General features: G+C 38.7%; 1 protein-coding gene across 1 annotated transcript in view; it reads right to left on the bottom strand.

The window, feature by feature from the left end:
- TENM3 (teneurin transmembrane protein 3) overlaps window positions 1–19945 on the bottom strand; it is a 97291-nt gene that overhangs the window by 44665 nt on the left and 32681 nt on the right. The window contains exons 9-14 of the mRNA XM_009707460.1: window positions 17949–18095; window positions 10496–10712; window positions 9331–9450; window positions 8667–8928; window positions 1688–1955; window positions 988–1131 (exon numbers count right to left, since the gene is read on the bottom strand). Coding sequence (XP_009705762.1) covers window positions 988–1131; window positions 1688–1955; window positions 8667–8928; window positions 9331–9450; window positions 10496–10712; window positions 17949–18095 — 1158 coding nt within the window. The remainder of the gene's footprint in view (window positions 1–987; window positions 1132–1687; window positions 1956–8666; window positions 8929–9330; window positions 9451–10495; window positions 10713–17948; window positions 18096–19945) is intronic.

Below are 19945 nucleotides of genomic sequence, written 5' to 3'. Positions count from 1 at the left end.
CTGAATTACTTCTGGGCTCCTCCTTTGCATAAAAATCCCCTGTGACCAACTCCCACCTCGACCCATGTGACTCTGCTTATTTCACCTTTCTTACATGCTTCCAGTCAAATTTTTTCAAATTTCCTCCTGTTCAGTGTTGAGCTGGCGTTTCCTTAGCATGTCACCCTCCAGATAATTGGTAAGTAGCACACAGGACAAATCTACCTTGGTGCCAGGGCACAGTTCTTACAAATGTGTGTTGCTCCTCATCTTTTCACTGAAATTAAGGAAGACTGGCTCACTAGTAACTGCACTCTGTCCTGAAACAAGTGCCATCACTGACTGAAGGCAGCATCATTTGTCACCTGCTGTGTGCTGAGCAGATCACAGCACCCTGGGGCGGATTCCCCTCGGGGAAGGATTTAAACAGGAGAGTGTAAATGAGTGCTCATCCTCCAGAAGAGATGGTACCCATGCACTAACTGCTCCCAGGAGCAGCCGTGCTGGGGCTGGGGATATCATGACATGAAGAGGAACACCTCCTGTGTAAATGAGGGGTTTAATATTGGGAGTGAAGAGCTCTCAGTTTGGCAGGAATGTGTCTTATTGCCGTTTAATTTTCACACATTGTGAAAACTGGAAGTGAAAACACTGTTCAAGATACTGCTAACATACAAACAGTTAATTTCAGTAACAATGCTGACACGTACTGTTGCTTTAGAAATACTGTCTCCCTAGCATCACTCAATTTTTAAAAACGATTTCAACATTTTTGGGTTGGGTTTTTTTTTTGTAAGCATATCTAACACAGGTTGACACTCTTTGATGAAATTATAAATGCATATGACATGAGATTCACTGTAAAGCTCAAAACATTTACCATACACAAAACATTCCGTATTTCCTTTTTTCAAATAACAAAGCAAACATTTGGAAAGTTAGAATGAGATACCTGAAGTGCAGGGCGGTTGAGTATTTAAATTAGCAAGTAGAAAATGAACTCCTTACCATTCTGAACGTCCAATACATGATGTTTATCCAATGTCCATCCACCCATATTGGAGGCATCCAGTTCATAACCCTGCAAAATGGCCGTCCGCTTTTCCCAGAGAGTTAGATCTAAGCAAGACTCATATTCGTAACCTACAGACACTGAAATAACGGTAAATTTTCTCATTAAGTACAGGATCCCATTCAGAAGAAGAGTTTAAAGAATGCGATTTCCTTAGATTACACAGGTTCTTCTGCTCTCCCAGGCTACCTGAAAATCCCCATGGTTTCCTTAGATGTATTGAAAATACTGAAAAGAATTCCAAAATCCTTCAAAAAGCAATCTTGGGTTATTAAAATAATTTTAGTTACTAAGTAAATGGATTAGGACAGGTACAGAGGAAAGCCATTTTGTGAAGTATGTCAGAATGCTATTGTGTTCTAAAGTACAAGGAGCGTGCAGACTAAACACGATACTGTATTATTAGGCTAAGGGCTACTTCATGGGGAAGAACTAGAAGTGAAAAATGACTGTGGGTGTTTTTTTTCCTTTTGAAAGAATTTTTTTCTTATAATTCAAAGTTCAGATTAGTATTTTCTAATATATTTTAATATCCATTGTTACTTCTCATCTTATTCTGCTAAACATCTTAATGGATACAAGTATTTGAGATGCGTTTCACCTATTTTCAAGACAACAACTCCATAACACACGTACCAACAGCTTCAGATAATCCATAGACTCTCTGGTTGTATGCATCAGTTTTATCCCATATGAAAGTGTACGCCAGATTTGGGGATGCAGGGAACCATTTTTGGAAAAGTCTTCCCACCACTGCCACCATAAGATGAACCTTCATTAAATTAAATGGTATAACAGATTGGGTCATAGTAATCTTCAGAACAGATTTATATCCTGCAGCCCTGGAGCTTAAGTATGATAATTTCAAATCGGTTCCTGGTATTGTCGTTTCTTCATGGAGTACCTATGCATTGGTAAGGAAAAAAAAAAACAACAGTATTTGAATGATTTTGAAATTAAACAGAACAATACAGCTATCATAAAAGGAGGTCTGACATAATGCTACATGACAAACCATTAAGAAGTATCATCTAAATCTGGCCTTCATTTAATAATGCAAAAAATACATAAATAAATAACATTTCACCTTTTTTTCCGAAAAGCAAAGTCTAACCTCTTCACTATACTGAAGCTGCTTAGTTGATACTTTCTGCTGAAGGATTTCAAAGCTCTCTCCTTTATTTTTATGGGGGGAAAGGAAGCATGCAGGAGAGGGAGAACATTCCCAACTGCTTTTTCTAAAACAAGCAAAAGTATCTCTCATCTATGCGAAAACAGCCCCTTCTTATGCTGTCATCTGTGTCCCAACTACAGATACACAGTAAAGCCAGTAGAGCCTCTAAGCATCGAAAAGCCTCAGATTTGGGTTGGGATGTCTAATTGCTCCTGTAGGAGCAGGAAGGACTTTTAGGTGGTTTATTATTTGTATTACCTGTGGATTGTGAATACTTTGAACCAGCATTCTTCCATTTATTTCGAAGACAGATAAGTAGGATGCCTCAGGGAAAGCTTTTCCTTATTTCCTGATCAATATTCACTACTCGGACATCAGCACACCACTTTCTCATTTTGGAGAGGTGCAATGATTCAATTCTATTTTTAAAAGGTTCCTCCCCTCCTCTACCTTGTCTTTTCCTCTGAGCTGAGGAGCTTTTGTGGGTGATGGATGGATGTGAAAGGTTTCTGCGTAATCTGGATGAAGACAGCCTACACTGTCCTATACCTCAGTCAGGACATAAACACTAAACACTGACAGTCAGCACTTCACGTGAACAGCTACCAAGTATCCGAGCTTATTGGAAAAAAAAAAAAAAAAAAAAAGAAGAAGGTATCTAGACACATTTATAAAGGCAAGGTTTCTCTGGTGGGAAGAGAGGGCAAAGGTTGCTGAAGCACAAGCCCAGAGCCTTACTGGTGTCAAAGGAGCCCTCTTGGGGAAGTAAATTTGGAAAGCTTTATTTTACTTTCCTGTCTCCTAGTCCTAAAGTCTGAAGACCAAACACTAATAACTATTAGTGGAAAGCAGACTTCAGGGAGAGCACTGCCACAGATATTAGACTTGAGACTTCAGTGGGATCAAAAGCTGGCTACTGAGTAAGTGCTAAGTTAAGCTCTCTCTGCTAGAGAAATCCTTGGACGCTGCTTTCAAAGAATTGACTGTGTTGAATAGGGTCAAATAATGTGGTTTATGCTCTTGAGAAGGGCAACAGGTGCTACACCATCCTCTATGTTAGCACTTTTGCTGGGATATAAAGAAAGATTTATATGGTATTAATTATATCTCTCTCCTTCCCAATAACAGTAACAAAAAATCAGAAATAGCGTTTTGACTCATTGTCTGGCATGAGTGGTTATTTACATCTGACACTTGTAGACATGTAACTCTTCTTCTCTAGTAAGACTATAATAGAGCTGTAGGAAATAAAGGAGGAATTGGAAGATACTAGATGAATGAAATTCAGATTTATAAATTCTTAATTCTTAATCTTTGAATGTTTCTTTTTTCCCCACCAAGAACCTGCCATCGCTGAGAAGAAATGACAAGCAGTACCAAGGAGGTGAGAGTGGCCTCATTTCTGTTTGTCAATCTAGTCTGTTCTCCCTTGGCCCAATATATGCACTGTAGCTAAGCCAGAGAACAAGCAAATCTTTTCTACACAAGCAAAAACTCCTTTCTCTAGAGAGATAAGTGATTGTGAACATATTCCTTTTCTAAGACTTTGAAGGAAAAACACAAGCCACCCAGGAACAAAAGACAAATTCCTCCTCAAGACATCAGCAGGACTCTCATATACTGCACATTAAAACTAGTCTAACAGATGGAGGTCTCTGTAAGCAAGAGGAGAAAAAGAAATAATACGCTTATAATGGGACACAATAATGGACTTCACTGGTCTCCTGTTACGACCATTGCTTCTTTTACAACTAACTGTGGAAGAGCAGCGTTAAACACTTAGGTGGTCTTCCAGTACTCTTGGCTGAGATAACAGGCAATAAAGAGGACACCTTGAAGTTTCTATTTCCAAGAAATTCCACTGTGTATTTGGATTACTATCAAATTAGAAACTAGGACACTTATGCAGTTCTCAGTGAGGTTTTAAAACAAAACGCGAACCCCTATTATTAGTTTCTGCAGAAGCCTCAAATATCTGCTGGAAATCTGACTTATAACTTCCTTCTTTCCATAAAATATCCCCTATAGTAACTTTATTTTCTTGAGAACTTTAGAAATGTAGAGGTAAGGTTATGCACTTCAATCTCTCTCCCAGAATCAAGCATTACAAAGAGCATTAAACAGTTTAATGTTCATCCGAAAAGTTAAATCATCAGGCACAGCAGAGAGCATCCTATGGGAGCCATGACAACACATCAATTGTAAAGCAATCAGGAGAGTCACTGGGTATAAAAGTCACATCAGGAATCACCAACACAACCAAGCTGTCTGTACTTTACCTTTTCCAGATAAAGTATCAAACTACCTTCAGAAATGCTGATACCCTAAGGGGACTGAGTTACAGCCCAACCACCAAATTCTAACGGTTGACATTTTATTTATGGATGATCAATCTTCTCAGAAGGACAGCTATGAAATATTTAACCTACAGGACTGAGATAAGGGTCACCTCAATTTTCACAAAGACAGAGTTTGTTGTCCTGAGAGTTCAAGCTTGCGACTGAGCCACATAAATTGTGTGGGGCCCCTCGTCTCTTGTGGCCAGCAGGACTAAAGCTGTCCACGCTCTGGAGTATCTTCCTGCTCCAAAATGTAATATGACTGTAGTGACATGCTCTGATGGCACTAAGAACCTTGAATAAGGAATCAAATTCAATTAAGGGAAAAAATGTCTGCTGTATTGCCGTGATTTTCTTCTCAAAATGAGCAACTTCAATAGAGGATTTGAGAACAAATTTCACAAATGAGTGCAAACTTTAGCCCTAATGCCAGAAAAAGGTTCTTTGCTGAGAATTAACAGCTGAACTGCCGCATTAAAATGTAACATCATCTTGGTCTGAGATGGGTAAAGATGGCATTTTTAGACATAGCTAGATATTGGCAACTACTGCTATTATGCAAAGGTTGAGACCAAGGAGTACTAAACTGATACTTCCTTAAGTAGAAGCTGAAACTGCTCATTTCAAGATGGAAAAATATCTTCCTTTTAAAAAAGACTTCCCCAGAATTGAGGATCTTAAATCTTAAATGAACTTATAAATAGCCTTGAGTTAACAATATAAAGAGGGAGAAATGAAAAGGGGAAAAAATACTTGTTTATAACAAAAAATACTAGGTTTAAAACATTGTTGAGATACCACAGAGAAGAGGGATAGGAAAAAGCCATACAGGTGCAGAAATCTAAAAATGTGTCCATAAAAGAATAAATTAAGAGGTGTATATAAAGTTTCAAACAGAAAGCAAAAGAGAAGAAAACTAGAAAACGTGCTGGAAAACAAGAACACATAAATGGAGATACTGGGCTCTAAGAGTAATCTCCATTATTTTCTCAGTACAAACTTTAAGTTCTGGAGATTTTAGCTAAGTGAAACTAGGATGCAGCATCCATGTAATACTGGAATATCTAGACATCCTGTTATACTGCCTGTTTAAATGATAAAATAGGTTAACTTCTTTGCTGAAAATCTGGCCACCCTGAAGTTACAAACATTTTTATTAAGTCACTGAGGCCCATATTTTCTCCTGAATCCTTCTGGGTAAATACATTTTGCCAACTTCTGCTGTATAGTATTGCTAGTAGTGAAAGAGAGTCAGGGGAGAGGGATAAAAAGTAAGTGGGCAACCTTGAACGTATAATTTGAAGGAAAACTTTTCAGTCTTCATCCTCCCACACACTTGAGGTGACAGAAATGAGCTGCTCAGGACATGCAGAAGGCATCTTGCAAGCGTACGTAACAGTGGATAACAGAAGTTTTGGAGAAGGAAAGCCTCAAAAACTCAATTTCAGAATTGCTCATTGTGACTCACATGCGAGTTTCTGCCAGACCACAATGCAGTATGTGGCAGACACATTTTTTGTACCAGGAAAAAGACAGTGACAATATTACCTAACACATATAAGCAGCTCCAGCTCAACCTGATCTCCCTCATCTGCATGCAGTTTACTGTCTTGTTCCACACTGATTAATCTCAGTTAGTTAAGCCTAGGCCAAGCATGCTAACTTGCAATTAAAAGTAGATAAAGTCATGCCTAAGTAGTCAAATTTAGTTACATGTTATTTATTATCATCCCTCTTGAGTAATGATCTGTTGGGTCTGTGATCACCCCTTTACCCACTGCATTCATTCTTTCCCCTTGCTTGCCACCTTTTTTCAGTTTTCTTTTGTGCTGCTTCTTTGGTACACACTTTAATTCCCCCTCTGATGAATTTGGGATTCATAAGCCACTAAGTACACTCTTTTGGAAACATTATCTCCAAGGGATGATGAAGCACTTCAAGGGATGATGATTACAGCAGCACATCATTTTCTCCTGTCGCACGTGACAGTGAGTGCTGTCACACCACACAAACAGGGTGACTAATACTGACTGAAGGAACGTGGGGAACAGTTTCTTCCTCTGTGCCTTCATCCAGTTGCCCACACTTTAAACTGGCATTGCCACATTTTTATGAAAAGAACTATGGCAGATCCTCTGGAGGATCCTCTGTCAGTTCAAAACTGAACAGACAGTTTTGAATGGAATCTGGTTCTGCCCATCTTTTATCAGAGCAGTGAATTTTTGGGGAGACAGACTGTTCTGCATTTCCGAGTGGAACCTGACCCTAACAGGCATGGCTGTGCAGCTCCCACTTGCTGAAGCAGGGGATTACGTGTGTGATGAGCAAAGAATATAGAAGAAAATACTCCTTGATGTTTTTTTTACACAGTACTGGAACCGTTTTTTTTGCATACATAACGATAGTACTATTTTTACCTTGTCATAAATGACCCATCCACGCCTACTGCCTAGGATCCGCTGAGAATATGATCTTTCCTTCTGGCTGGTTTTCTAGGGAAATCAACTTGACCCAACAGTCCTGCCTGTCAGACCTCCCACCTCACAACTGTTGAACCTGGTAACCAATTTCAACCACATTTGACATAACAGTAGAAATCTCTAAAGAGAATTCAGTTCCTTTAGGATTTATAAAAAACCTGCTTCAGGTAGGGAAGAAGTAGCCAAGTTGGTACTCCCATGAGAAAAACCAGGCTGAATGCAGTCTGGGGGGCAAGGACTGTATGTAGCAGATAGCCGGAATTATAGCAATGGGTGGGAATTAGTAGGAATCCAGACTTCATTAGTCCCACTACTCATGAAATGACTTGTTTACCTAGACATTACAAGTGTTTTCTGAAAATATGTATCTTCTGACATTCTTCTATTATTACTTTTTTCTTGATTTATACCTCATCTATCTAAGCCATTTTCCATCACTTCAGGAACCAAATCTATCATCTGTTGCCAAAACAAGGAAATCATAGCTGTTTTTCAGTGGACTGTGTTTTGCAAATACTTTCTTTTAATTGACTTGCAACTATCAAAGGTAAAGAAATGATAGTGAGGATAAAAGCAACAATTTTCTAGCACAGACTAGATTTGTATAAGCATTTAGTTGTAATTTCCTTACATCTTTACTTTAAACCTGCTCCTACCATGAATTGCTTAATGATTTTGCTCTTTTCTCAAGAGCTCTGCATGAAAACATTTGAATACATTTTCTATGTTTCCTTTGAAGAGGCAAGGACATTTCTTAGTGAATGGGAAAAACAGTACCCTATGTAATTATGACACTGTGAAAGTGGGGGAGAGAAAAAGAGAGGGAAAGGAGGAGAGAGAGAGAGAAAGGAGAGGAAGAGAAGGGAGAGGGAGGAAAAGAGGGAGGCAGAAAGAGTGCTGTTTCACTAGGAAAAGTTTTATCAGAAATCAATAATGAGATGAATATTACCTCTTGAAATGCAACTCTGCTTTAAGAGCTGAGGAAGACTGTATTAGTGATTAGGTATTTGAGATGGAAGAATCTAACACACCTATGTTAGAGAAAAAACATTCCAGACACTGCTTTTCCCATTTAAAGCAAGGTTTTGATGTTAAGTCTTACTTTTGGTATTACAAGTTCTGAAGCAGATTAGCACACACGCTCATTGGCCTGTAAGCCTGTTGTCAGTGTTACAGAGAGTTCTTCTAGTTTACAAAAATCTGAGTGTCATGTCATAAACAGATAAGTTGACCTGTATGAGTCTTTCAGACATAGTGGAAAAACACCTTTGATTTTCAGTTTCAGACGTGCACTTCCAACAAGAGGGCAGTCAAAAAAGTCAGATGTACTACAGTGTGTCCGTTTTGATGGGCCAGTGCCTGACTGATGAAGACATTCTGTAAATTAAACAATGCAAAACCAGACACCAGTGTACACTAGGCTTTCTTAGCTTTCTTTTGTTTAGATGAAATTTTAAAAATCATCCCATAGCATAAATAAATTGGTCTGAAAATATTCACGTTGCAAATTCTTAGCACTTAGTCAGAATTATTTATTTTTAAACAGAAGTTTGCACTCTTTTCATTATGGTTGCTTAATAATAGCCTGTGATTAAATGTTATTTATTTGAAGCACACTTTACCTGTGTCTCTGGGATGATGGGACTATCTTCGGGAGAAATTCTAAAGAAGGTGGATAAAGGCGATGACACGATAACGGGGTTTGGCCTTACAAATCCACTCAGATCGCAACTAGGAATGTCATTCTCTTCCTTCTTCATGACCAGGGTATCCATGACATAAAAGACATTCCAGGGAATCCACACTGTGTGATACTGTGTCAGGAATGGTGAGCGCTCAAACACCAGCGTCAGAGAGGCACCACCATTTGCTACCAAGTCGAACCTAGAAAAAAATGCCAACATGGCTTGCTAGTCAGTAAATTCCCAAAGCCATCCACAGCCTCCATTTTATGGATTGATTCTTCATTCCACTGTACTGCTCTGAAGGCAGAATGGCTCTACTGGGAACAATGGGGAAATCAATTAAATTACATTACATAATACTGCACTAAGAGAATGAAGAGTTTGGCATGCTGCATGTAAAATACGCAAGCCCTTCTACTTCTGAACTATATAATCAGCATGTTTTACATTTGAAGAACATACAAAGTACAACTTTAGTCAATCACTTTGTTCACGTCTTTTGTTTCCATTATTTTATTATTATTACCCTATTTTCACAAGCAGCTCTTCAGTAACGCCTTTGCTGTCTTTATGACTTAAAAGTGCTTCAAAGGGAACTTACATTCCATCTTGGCGAGTGATTGTATATCCGTAGTCTGGATAGTGTAGAAAGGAGACGTTGACTCCAATGAGTGGTGTTCCATCTGCAGTTAATACTTGGCCCCTTATGACGGATGCAAGACTGTGAAAGAGACGCAGGATCAAATTACAAATTTGCTTTTTTGTTCTCTTTTGAATGAATAAAAGCTAGTAGAGTGAGCACACACACACATCTCTCCATGGTATCAACTACCATTAAAAAAACATTCCTGAGACTCTAACCCTTTTACAAGTTCACATAATTTACACTGTATAAACAAATGCCTCGAAATCTACAGATAATAATTCTGTTTCAATATTGTTGATTTTACTTTGGTTTGTTTTGTCTGTACTGAGTTACTAAGACCAGAAATTCACTGAAGAATTTTAAGAACTTATAAACTCTAGATGTTCCCACTGTAAGTCATATCTCTGGCAGCCTCCTAAAGAACAACGTACTTTTCAATTAGTATCAAAGCAATCTGTAAAACTGCAGGGACTATGAAGTACAAAATTTAAAAGAGCAATAAGGAACATTGGTGCAACAACTTTTAATCAACTGCTGTGCCCAAACACATTAATGCTGTTAAATTACTGCAAACGCAATAGTTCCAGTGTAAATCATCTTCTTTCACTCAGTGAGATCCCAGACACCTGCTTCCTGTTACTGGTTTATTTTCAGGTCATTACTGCTTCGCAGAGCACCAGCCAAATAGTTTATGCAATTATACTGTCATGCACTTAACAGTTCTATTACATTAATTCATAATTTATATTATTTAGTGAGCTCAGTTTAAAAAGTGCAGCTTTGCTTTTCCTTCTGAAGTGTTTTCATTGCTTTGATATATTTCCAACTGTGCTAGCCCAAATCAACTGGTTAAATAAAGATTTACTTAATCATTAATGAAGTGCCCTGTTAGAATACAGGTACTAAGCGTGGCAAGTACCTTCTGTCACCTACTGGCACTGGCAATTTGAATTTTGCAGGAAATGAGGCAAAATAAGCAATTTGCTCTATTAAGAGAAAAGGTCTTTGCTGAAAGTCCATGCCATGAAATTTGAGATCACAGTGGATCTTCTCCTAACGTGAATCTCACACACTCTTCAATTTCTTTCGCGTTCATGAGTAAATGATGAGTCATGCTCACCTCTTATTAAAAGGACTTTCCCCAGGTATGACATGAGTGCTGTCTGCTCCGATGAGAAAACTGATCCGGTCATAAAATGCTTTGGCAGCTTGCTGAGATGGCGACTGTTGGCTTTGGCTGATAATATCTTGGGGATCAGGTAGTCCACGACAGTAAGGCTGGTTTTGGCAAGAACTCTGCAAACAGCAGTCAGGATCCATACAGTCAACTAGCCCATCTGTTGGCAGAAAGTCACACAAATGAACAAACTCTTCCTCCTGCCCCTTTGCATCTGAATTGAGCCAGCCAGCAGAGAGATTTAAGAAATTATATAGTATGAAAGAATACGAATAATTAAGATTTTAATGAATTCACTTTCAATTAAGGAAAGAGAGCTTGTTTCCACTGAGTCCTTAAACTCCCATGGAAATCCATGCAAGCTGAATATATTCAGTATCATGTATAAATTAAACCTATTTATTCAATACTTTTCTAAAAACATGTTGAACAAACCAGAAAATGAAGGTGCTCAGGCTCTGCATACACTGTCAACTTATAAATATTAAATATTTTAGGTGGGTCTAAGTAGCTTTTATCTGAGGTTATTTGGCTTGCTAGAGAAAAGAAACAAGTAACTCCCACTCTGCTGTTTTCCTGAAGTTTTTTTAGCATATCTATGCTGCAAGTAGCTTTAAATATTTCACAACATTTATCAAGGTGGATTCCTTTATACCCTGGCAGAAAGATTTTGTTGCTAGTGGCAAAGGCAATTTCCACAACTGTTTTCCATGAAAATGTATGAGAGAACAAAATCTGTATTTAACGTTTAGATTTTATTCTGAATAAACTGATGAGGAATGCTGGCCAGTATAAACAAGATTTAAACACATGGGCGCTTTTATGCTTATGTGCTGAAATATTCACATATAAGGAACATTAGATCTGTCACATCATGGAAATCTAATTTGGAGAAAGATTAAAATCAAGATCAAATTGATAACTACTAATTTGCTGTAAGTAAAGTCATAAGGAAAATGAGCCTGGAAATGTCAGCTACAGAAAATTTCTAGATGAATGTAATATGGTATTACATAGCTGATAATTGTTTCCCCAAAAGATCAGCAAGACTGAAATAGCTCAAACATTTTATTATTCCATTTAGATTAGAGAGGAAGCTTGCTTGCTGCACTAAACTGAAAAATATACCAACGCAGCACTCAGAGGAAGCCCATGACTGCTTCTCCTACAAAAGAATCTAGCTTTAGAGTAAAACTTCTTTCTGAAGGGAAAAATATAAGTAAACAGAGATCTTCTGAAGGTATTCCTCTAAGTATTGCTGTGCTATGTGGATCAGTTAGAGGATTGGCAAAATAGTAAAGAATTGGGATTTCTATTCTTTTGCACATCTGAAATTCTTATTTAACTTGGCTGACATTGAACTCAGTTCAGGGAAAATAAAAGGGATAAAAAAGTCATCATTAAGTATATCAAAGTTTAAACTTTTTTAAGAGAAAAGAAAGAACATTGATTTTTCCTGAGATGAGGATATGCCAGAGGGTCGCGTTGCCATTCAGACAGACCTCGACAGACTGGAGAAATGGGCTGACAGGAACCTCATGCAGTTCAACAAAGAGAAGGACGAAGTCCTGCACCTGGGGAGGAACAACCCCATGCACCAGTACATGCTGGGGGACAACTGGCTGCAAGGTAGCTTTGCGGAGAAGACCTTGGGAGTGCTGATGGACACCAAATTGAACATGAGCCAGCAACATGCCCTTGCAGAAATGAAGGTGCCAATGACGTCCTGGCCTGCATTAGGAGGAGCGTTGCCAGCAGGTCGAGGGAGGTGATCCTTCCTCTCTACTCAGCACCAGGGAGGCCACACCTGGAGTGCTCTGTGCAGGCTGGGCTTTCTGGTACAAGAGAGACAAGATGGACATACTAGAGAAAGCTCAGTGAAGGGCCATGAAGATGGTTAAGGACTTGGCACATCTCTCCTATGATGAAAGGCTAAGAGAGCTGAGACTGTTTAGCCTGGAGAATAGAAGGCTTGGGGTGGGGAGGGGGGATCTCATCAACATGGACAGATACCTAATGGGAGGGTGTAAAAAAGACCACCTTTCAGTGGCATCCAGCAAAAGGACAAGAGACAGTGGGCACAGACTGAAACACAGGAAATTCTGGCTAGACATCAGAAAAACTTTTTTTACTGCAAAAGTGGTCGGACACTGCAACAGGTTGCCCAAGATGTGGAGTCTCCATCCTTGGAGATATTCAAAACCCAACTGGATGTGGCCCTGAGCAACCTGCTCCAGTTGACCCTGCTTTGAGCAGGGGGTAGGACTAGATGATTTCCAGAGGCCTTTCCAACCTCAAATAGTCTGTGACTTCTGTGATTTTTCTAGTCTTATTCTTGCACAATATGAAATCCTTTCCTAGCTGAAGTACTGACCTCCCTTGCTGGTTTTAACTCCAGAAGCCTGGATCAGTGTCAAAGCTGGGGGTACTCATGGTTAAAAGCATAGTTGGGGTTTTTATATCTCTGTGTGGTCTTTCAGGCAATATCTGGTGCAGTTGCCAAAGAAATGCTCAAATTTCTTCATTCATCTTTGTTAGTTTATAAAAAGCAAACGTACATCTGGAGTATAGTCTGCAGGTCATAAAACTGCATGAGATTGACACCTTCTGAACTAATCAGCTGGAAATGCATTTTTACAAGCCTCTCCACTAACATCAATCAGAGAAAGAATCTCATTTTCACCAGCCGAGATACAGGGATACGCTGTCTGTTATTTTTCTGCAGAGTTTATCAGCAACTTGCCCAGGCGAGTGACGGATGGTTATGAATCTGGCTCCTTATAACTTGCAAAAACATTTTTCATTCTTTTTCTGTACTTATGTGGCTAGAGCTATCTAGTACCAGTAAGTTGAGTACTCTATTGCATTGTGTGAAGCACAGCAAAATTTCCTTTCTGAAATGGCTCTGCAAAATCATTGATGAATTTTGTTTAGCCTGAAAAATATGAGACTTGGCTCAACAGTGGCTTATATCACTCATATGGTAGTGAAATTATAAAGAAAATAGGAACTCCTACAGGCAGCTGGACAATCATTATCAGTCTCGGAAGATTTTTTTGTTGTTGTTCTAGATGTAAGTAGTTCTTCCATATACAGAAGATGTAATGAATACATTATTGTTTTCTTCCTGAAAAGCTAAAGTCTAGCTCTAAAAGTCTTGACCAATGTTATTTTTCCCTTTGTTGCAAAATGTACAGAATTGCAATGAGCATGGTCTGTTGATAACATTGCTTATTTGGAGAGACTAATAAAACCACCTAAACATTAAATGAGAGGAATCAAGACAGAGGATTCCCACACTTACGGATGTCTAAAAATTAAGATGTATCAGTGGGCGTGTTTGCTTTTGAATGGAATTTAAAGGGTATGTATAAAACTGCTGGAAGGAAATAAAACAGGGGGACAAAACAAGTCCTGGGCACAAGTTATGCCAGTGTCAAGGGGAGATCGTTGCCAAGGACCTACATAAATCACATTCTTGGTAAATAAGTTGATTATATATTTAGGCAACAAAGAATCTCCATGAAGTGAAATTCAGTGCCTACATAGGAAGAATACAGTTTTGGAGTTATGATGCTGGCCATCCCACCAGGATGGTTTCGGTGACTGTGGCACACTAAGGCAAGAGGCTGGAAAAGACACAAAACTGTATTAACAAATCTCAATTGTCCTCACACAGTTCTATTTTACAACAGGCTATAATGAATGGACTCAATTGTAGACACCCAAAAGGACTGCCTGTCAGAGCAGCTGGTTGGAAAAGCCACAGAAGCAGAAATAGCCCTTGATTTATTCCTGAGCAGTGCACAAGGACCTTGTTCGGTGTTACTATTGCAGTATCTCTATAAGCATACCTATAGTGTACTCAAATTCAGCATTCCTGTTGGAGTGAAGAAGTCTAAAATATAAAGTGTTGGGCTCTAAAGGAGCTGTCACTCCAGAAAGAAATCTTGGAGTCACGGTGGATAAGTGCTATGGATGTATCAACTCAGCACTCCCCAGCAACCATAGATACAAACAAAAAGCTGAAAAATAATGGCAACTGTTGGAGCACAAACCAGAGAACATAAGCATGCCGCTGCATGAGTCCTAATTCAAGTATAAACTTCCTGAAATTTCCTGAGCTTGGGTTATCTTTGTACTTAATAACCCTTCTGACATTCAAAACATTATGTGGCAGTAATTCCCTACTTTAATTAGCAGCTTGCTAGTATACCAAAGAAAATATAAGTTCACATTTGTCCTATTTCTTCTTTTGCTAAGCATTTGCTATTAGCCACTATCAGAGAAGAGGCCCTGGTTTAGGTAATCTTTAGGCTGAATTTGTACTACCCTGTGACAATGATTATCAGAAGCAGGCTATCCTAGCCTATGCAAGTAATTACAAAAATACAGTAGTGCTAAGTACACTTTGCTTTATTACAGTATTTATTTTCATTTTCATAATAAAAGAATATTAATAATCCCTTAAATCCTACTGGTAGAAACCTGTAACTACTCTTATTAATTGGATAGAAGCTAATAAAAAGCAAATTTAACAAAGGAATCTGTTCAATAAAGACCTACCTAAACTAAAAAGTAAACAGCTTATTCTTCCTACAGTGATGACAAAACATGGTCCACTTTGTTGAAGCATAATAGTGACACATTTTTCCCCAAGTAATGAAGTTAGGCTTATTCCACCCACGGATGACTCTGACTTCCCCTCTCCCCACAAAGTCATTAGGAGTTTAATTCAGCCTAAGTTCTGCTTGTTGCACACACATTTGTTGTGGGTTGCTAAAATGTAAAGAAAATTCTGTATTTTATTATCCAAATCAAACACATGGAAAATAAAGAGTGATCCTTAAAGGGAAAGGAAATGATCTGCAAGATTCTCAGAAATCTGTATGAAAATGAAGATGAGTAATAATCATCCCATCTTACGTCAACAGTATCTAGAAGGGAAAATGATCAAGTAAGCCTTGATGTCATTAGCATTTCCTATGGAGAATATTCCCATTGAGGTCTTTGGGATGCTCATGTTCACAGAATTTGAACAATCAGTCTCAAAAAGAACTAAGAATCAAAGGAACAGCAGACACTGTCATTAATGAATTATACTCATATTAATATATGAAATATATTTTATCCAGTGTGGGATGAAACATAAACATTAACCAAAGTGTATCAATTAGCTAACAACAAAGATAACTTTAATTATATAACCACTGAGCCTAGTGCAATGTAAATCACACTACCTGCAATCATGGCATACACTCAGCGTAAGTGCTCAGATAACCTAATCTCCCACAATAAACAAATACAGCAAAGGCATCCTTGGGCCATCGCCTGTAGCTGTCTGGGATTTGAATGGCTTGCTCGAGAGATTAGTGGGCTGATTGCAGGTACTCTTGGAAAGGGAAGAAACACTGCTTCTCCTTCCAGGTGGGTTTCTAACAAAGACGACTTTCTTTTCCCGGTTTTATTTCATATGCTTCCAGTTTTTAATTTAATTGTCATATTTTAACTCGTTTCCTCAGCCACTGGTCAAAGATTGAAGTGAATATGCTCTGTACTGAAGCATATAAATTAAAATAAGGTCCACTGAAGAGAAATGCCAGTGACAAATAGCATTATATTGGTCAATCATGGCAAACCAACTGTTTGGCCAAGCCCTTCCTCATACATAGCTGCATAGTGTCTGTAAAGGAAATAATGAAAAAAACTGAGAGAAAAATCCAACAAAATACCAGCATTAGACTTCTTTTTTTTCCAATATTGTTCTTTCTTCTTGAACTTTAAGTCATCCTGTTAGACCCTTCTGCTCCAATTCCTCATTCCTTTTCCTCACAGCTATTATTGTTTTCAGTCTGAAGGAGCATCTTCTTTTCCCTTGTTCCATTTATGTGCATTCCTGTTCACCTTGCTCCTCCTCCTCCCACTGCTCCGTCATCTGCTTTTGACTCTTCCTCTGATATATCACGTCCTACTGTTATCTTTAACATTTACTGAATCTGTTTTAGTCTATCACTGGGCTTTCAACTTTTTTCCCCTTTTTTTCCCTACATGATCTATTTTTTTCCTCCAAGTTATTTATGCTCTAACCTAGTTTCTCCTCCTCCTTGCTTTGTCTCTTTCCATGCTTGCAGGCTTCTCTTTTCTTCCTTATGTTCATAATCCCCCGAGTCCACCTGAACTTAATTCCCCAAACGGCACATCTCTGCCTGGAAATGCTATGGCTAATCATTCCTCTTGCTCCCTTCCTACATGCAGAAATTCAGCTTCACACTAGCTCAGATTGCATATATGAGATTGCGTCAGATTCTTTAGGCCCCTAAATGTGCAAAACTGACTCAAAAATACACAATATGTAACAGAGAAGGATGACAAATCAAGGGATGTGTAAAGCAGTAACAGCACCACTGTTTTAACCATGCCACTTATTTTCCTCAGGAAGTAAATGCTGCTGTTATTTATAGTTTGTGATGTCTAAGATCCCTAAGTCAGGATATGACAGCAAACAGCCAACCAGCAATGGCAAAGGCATACGCAGTCTAAAGCTGAAAAACAAAGTCACAGATGACTTTATCATCATCCAGAGGCCCTAATGGAGGTTCTTATCTCTGCTCTGAATCTGAAGGTGTTGAACAAAAAGAGTTGATGAGAGAAGGGGGAAGAAAGACAGACAATAAAAGCATTATGGTGATCCAATATTTGACTGCATTCACATTTAATCATGTTTTTGTGTGGGTTTTGTGTGATTCTGGAGTCATGCCAAAGTCACAGCCCCTCTACCTTCCCTACCCTACCACGATGATTGCAGATTGATTCCTTAAGTCAACAATCCTGCCTGCATCTCACTGCAGATTGTTACTTGTCACCTGAATGACAGACTGCGGAAAAGCAAGCCAAAAAAAAAGACTTCTGGGAGCATCCTGTCAGTTATCTGAGCATTCACAGGCTATGGAGTGATAAGATCTCTGTAGACTGGGCAACCAATTGTTTCCAGCAATAGTACCATAGGTCAAAATGTAAACTCCGCGTTTGGCCTTTTCTCTTGGGATAATTTCCTTGTGAGGTCACTGAAAATTTGAACTCCTTTCTTTTTTTCCCTCTCCACTACAGTTCACTGAGTTGAGACTAGGTTTTATTCCAGTATAAAAGAATATTGCAGGGAAACTAAGGTGACACCCATCATTTTCTAAGTACATATCTCACCTGTCACAGGCAGCTTACAAGGTTTTTGCTGATACGCCACATACAAGCACTGAATACCGCAGCCTATTCTTACAAGCATAAGAGCTACTAAAATGCGTGTACGGTTCTCACGGCAGTTTTTAATCACCGGACTGTAAAAATCTCTGTTCCTCAACACGTTCTCCCCAGTGTTAAAGATCCAGTTGGTATATCTTACCTCCTTCGTTGTCCTTACTGTCAGTGCAGAGAGTTTCCATGGCTACGTCACAGCCCGCTCCCCTCCATCCTGGCTGGCAGACGCAGTGCCAGCCGTTTTGGTCCAGCGTGCATCTCCCATTGCTGTTGCACAAGCCAGGGCAGCCCTCTGTTGAAACAGACAAAGAAGAAAAATCGCAAGTGATTTAAATATTGCAATTATATAAAAAGAAAAAAAAAATACAAACAAGGGACACTTACTGGGAACAGGCCTTAAGAACAGCACAAATACTGTAATTGCACATGGAGTGGAACAGCAACGTTACCTGGGGAATGTAATTCTTAACAAAGTGGCATCTTTGATTGGCCTGACACTTGAGACACCACTTACCTGTACAGGCAGGAAATAAATGCACCAATCCTCTAAATACCTGCAGGCCAGACAAAATTAAGTTTGTTTTTTAATTTTTTTTCTTTAAATTTTTTTTTTGGCAAAGTAACAAAAGATGAGTGCATAGTGCAAACACAGCTGCGTAAAATGATACATTTTTCTGTGCTCATAGAATAGATCACTATTTGCTCTATGCAGTATACGGGCACAAATGTTTAAGCTCCCTGTTAATGCGAACAAGTCCCTCCAAATTCTGAAGTAGGAAAACGGGTATGATTTTAGGCACATAATAAACGCGAACGTTAACTTTATCTGGTCTCAGAGTTGCCGTATATTCATGTGAAATTACAGTGTGTTAAATAATTGCACAAAGTATAGGCCAGTTTTAATGACTATACTTCATGCCAAAAATACATTCCTTTTCACAGAATAAGCAAAGCCCAGGAAATAGTGAAGCAGCTTAGCATCTATTCTAACAAACATTAGGATTCAGGCTGCATACGGATGGGACAGGACCAACAGGATTTCCAACTAAATGTAATAGCTGTGCGTATTTGATTACTTAGGACGGACAAAATGAAATACCATAAGGACCACAATAAAACATTGATAGACTGAACAAAAACACGGTAGTGACGTGCTTCAAGACAGATAGCAGAGAGTGATTTTTTGTGACAATCTCCCTAAGGCTTTTGTGCTGTTACCTTTATATCCTATCTTGTCTGCTTTTATGGCCAAGGAGGGAAAATTTGGGAAACAATTAAAATAATTTAATATATCCAAAATCGATAATTGTTTTCAGTCTAACATTGCATTAAAAAAAACAGTATCTGTCACTTCCTGGTGATGAAATCTGGCATGCAGCCAACATGACCTGTATGAGGATGACAACACTATAAATATGTAGATTTTGGTGTTCCTTATCTATGGCTATGGTAAGACACTGACAGAAGCAAGTACAGATATGGCACTAAGTATCTTATGAGAAGGTGGCTACAAAGCAGATATTTTTGGATACAACAATTTTCTGTAAACTTTTATCCAAAAAACCTAAGGAACTGGCTGAAAACTTCTTCACTTTGTAGAAGTACTGTCTTCATGAACTAATCTACCGACCCATTTTGGTTAAGCCTAGTTGGGCTTAGAACAGTCTTGCAGAATTAATAGTCTGTTTTTTTTTTTTCTAAAGACTTTTGAATTTACTGACTCCTTTCAACCATGTAGCTCCACATTACAAACATTGCCAGAAAAAAGTTATAAAGGGTGCTTAACTCTTGTTAAATTAGTCTTAGAAGGCAGAGAATCAGGAAAACCTCTTGTGAGGAAGGATGGTGATCCTACAGCTAAGGATATTTTGCCATCATGCAAGGCTGAGATTAGTCTTACTACTCTCGCTCCTTCAGACTGTAGCTGCTAATAGTATTTGACGATGTACTGAGAGCTATTTTTTCTTAATCTTTCTTCTGTTTAATTTATGGAAGACTTACATATTTAATTGCAATACTGACAGAGTGTTGTAGGAGTCAACTGGGTACACTCATGACTTATTGTGTGAAAGCCTGGATATTGCCATGAATATTGCCATATTCCAATGAAAAAAACACGAATAGGGAATAGAGAAAGATACT

This window comes from Cariama cristata, unplaced genomic scaffold (assembly GCF_000690535.1).
Source record: "Cariama cristata isolate BGI_N322 unplaced genomic scaffold, ASM69053v1 scaffold10369, whole genome shotgun sequence".
Taxonomy (NCBI): Eukaryota; Metazoa; Chordata; class Aves; order Cariamiformes; family Cariamidae; genus Cariama; species Cariama cristata.
This window is presented reverse-complemented; position numbering and strand designations above follow the sequence as displayed.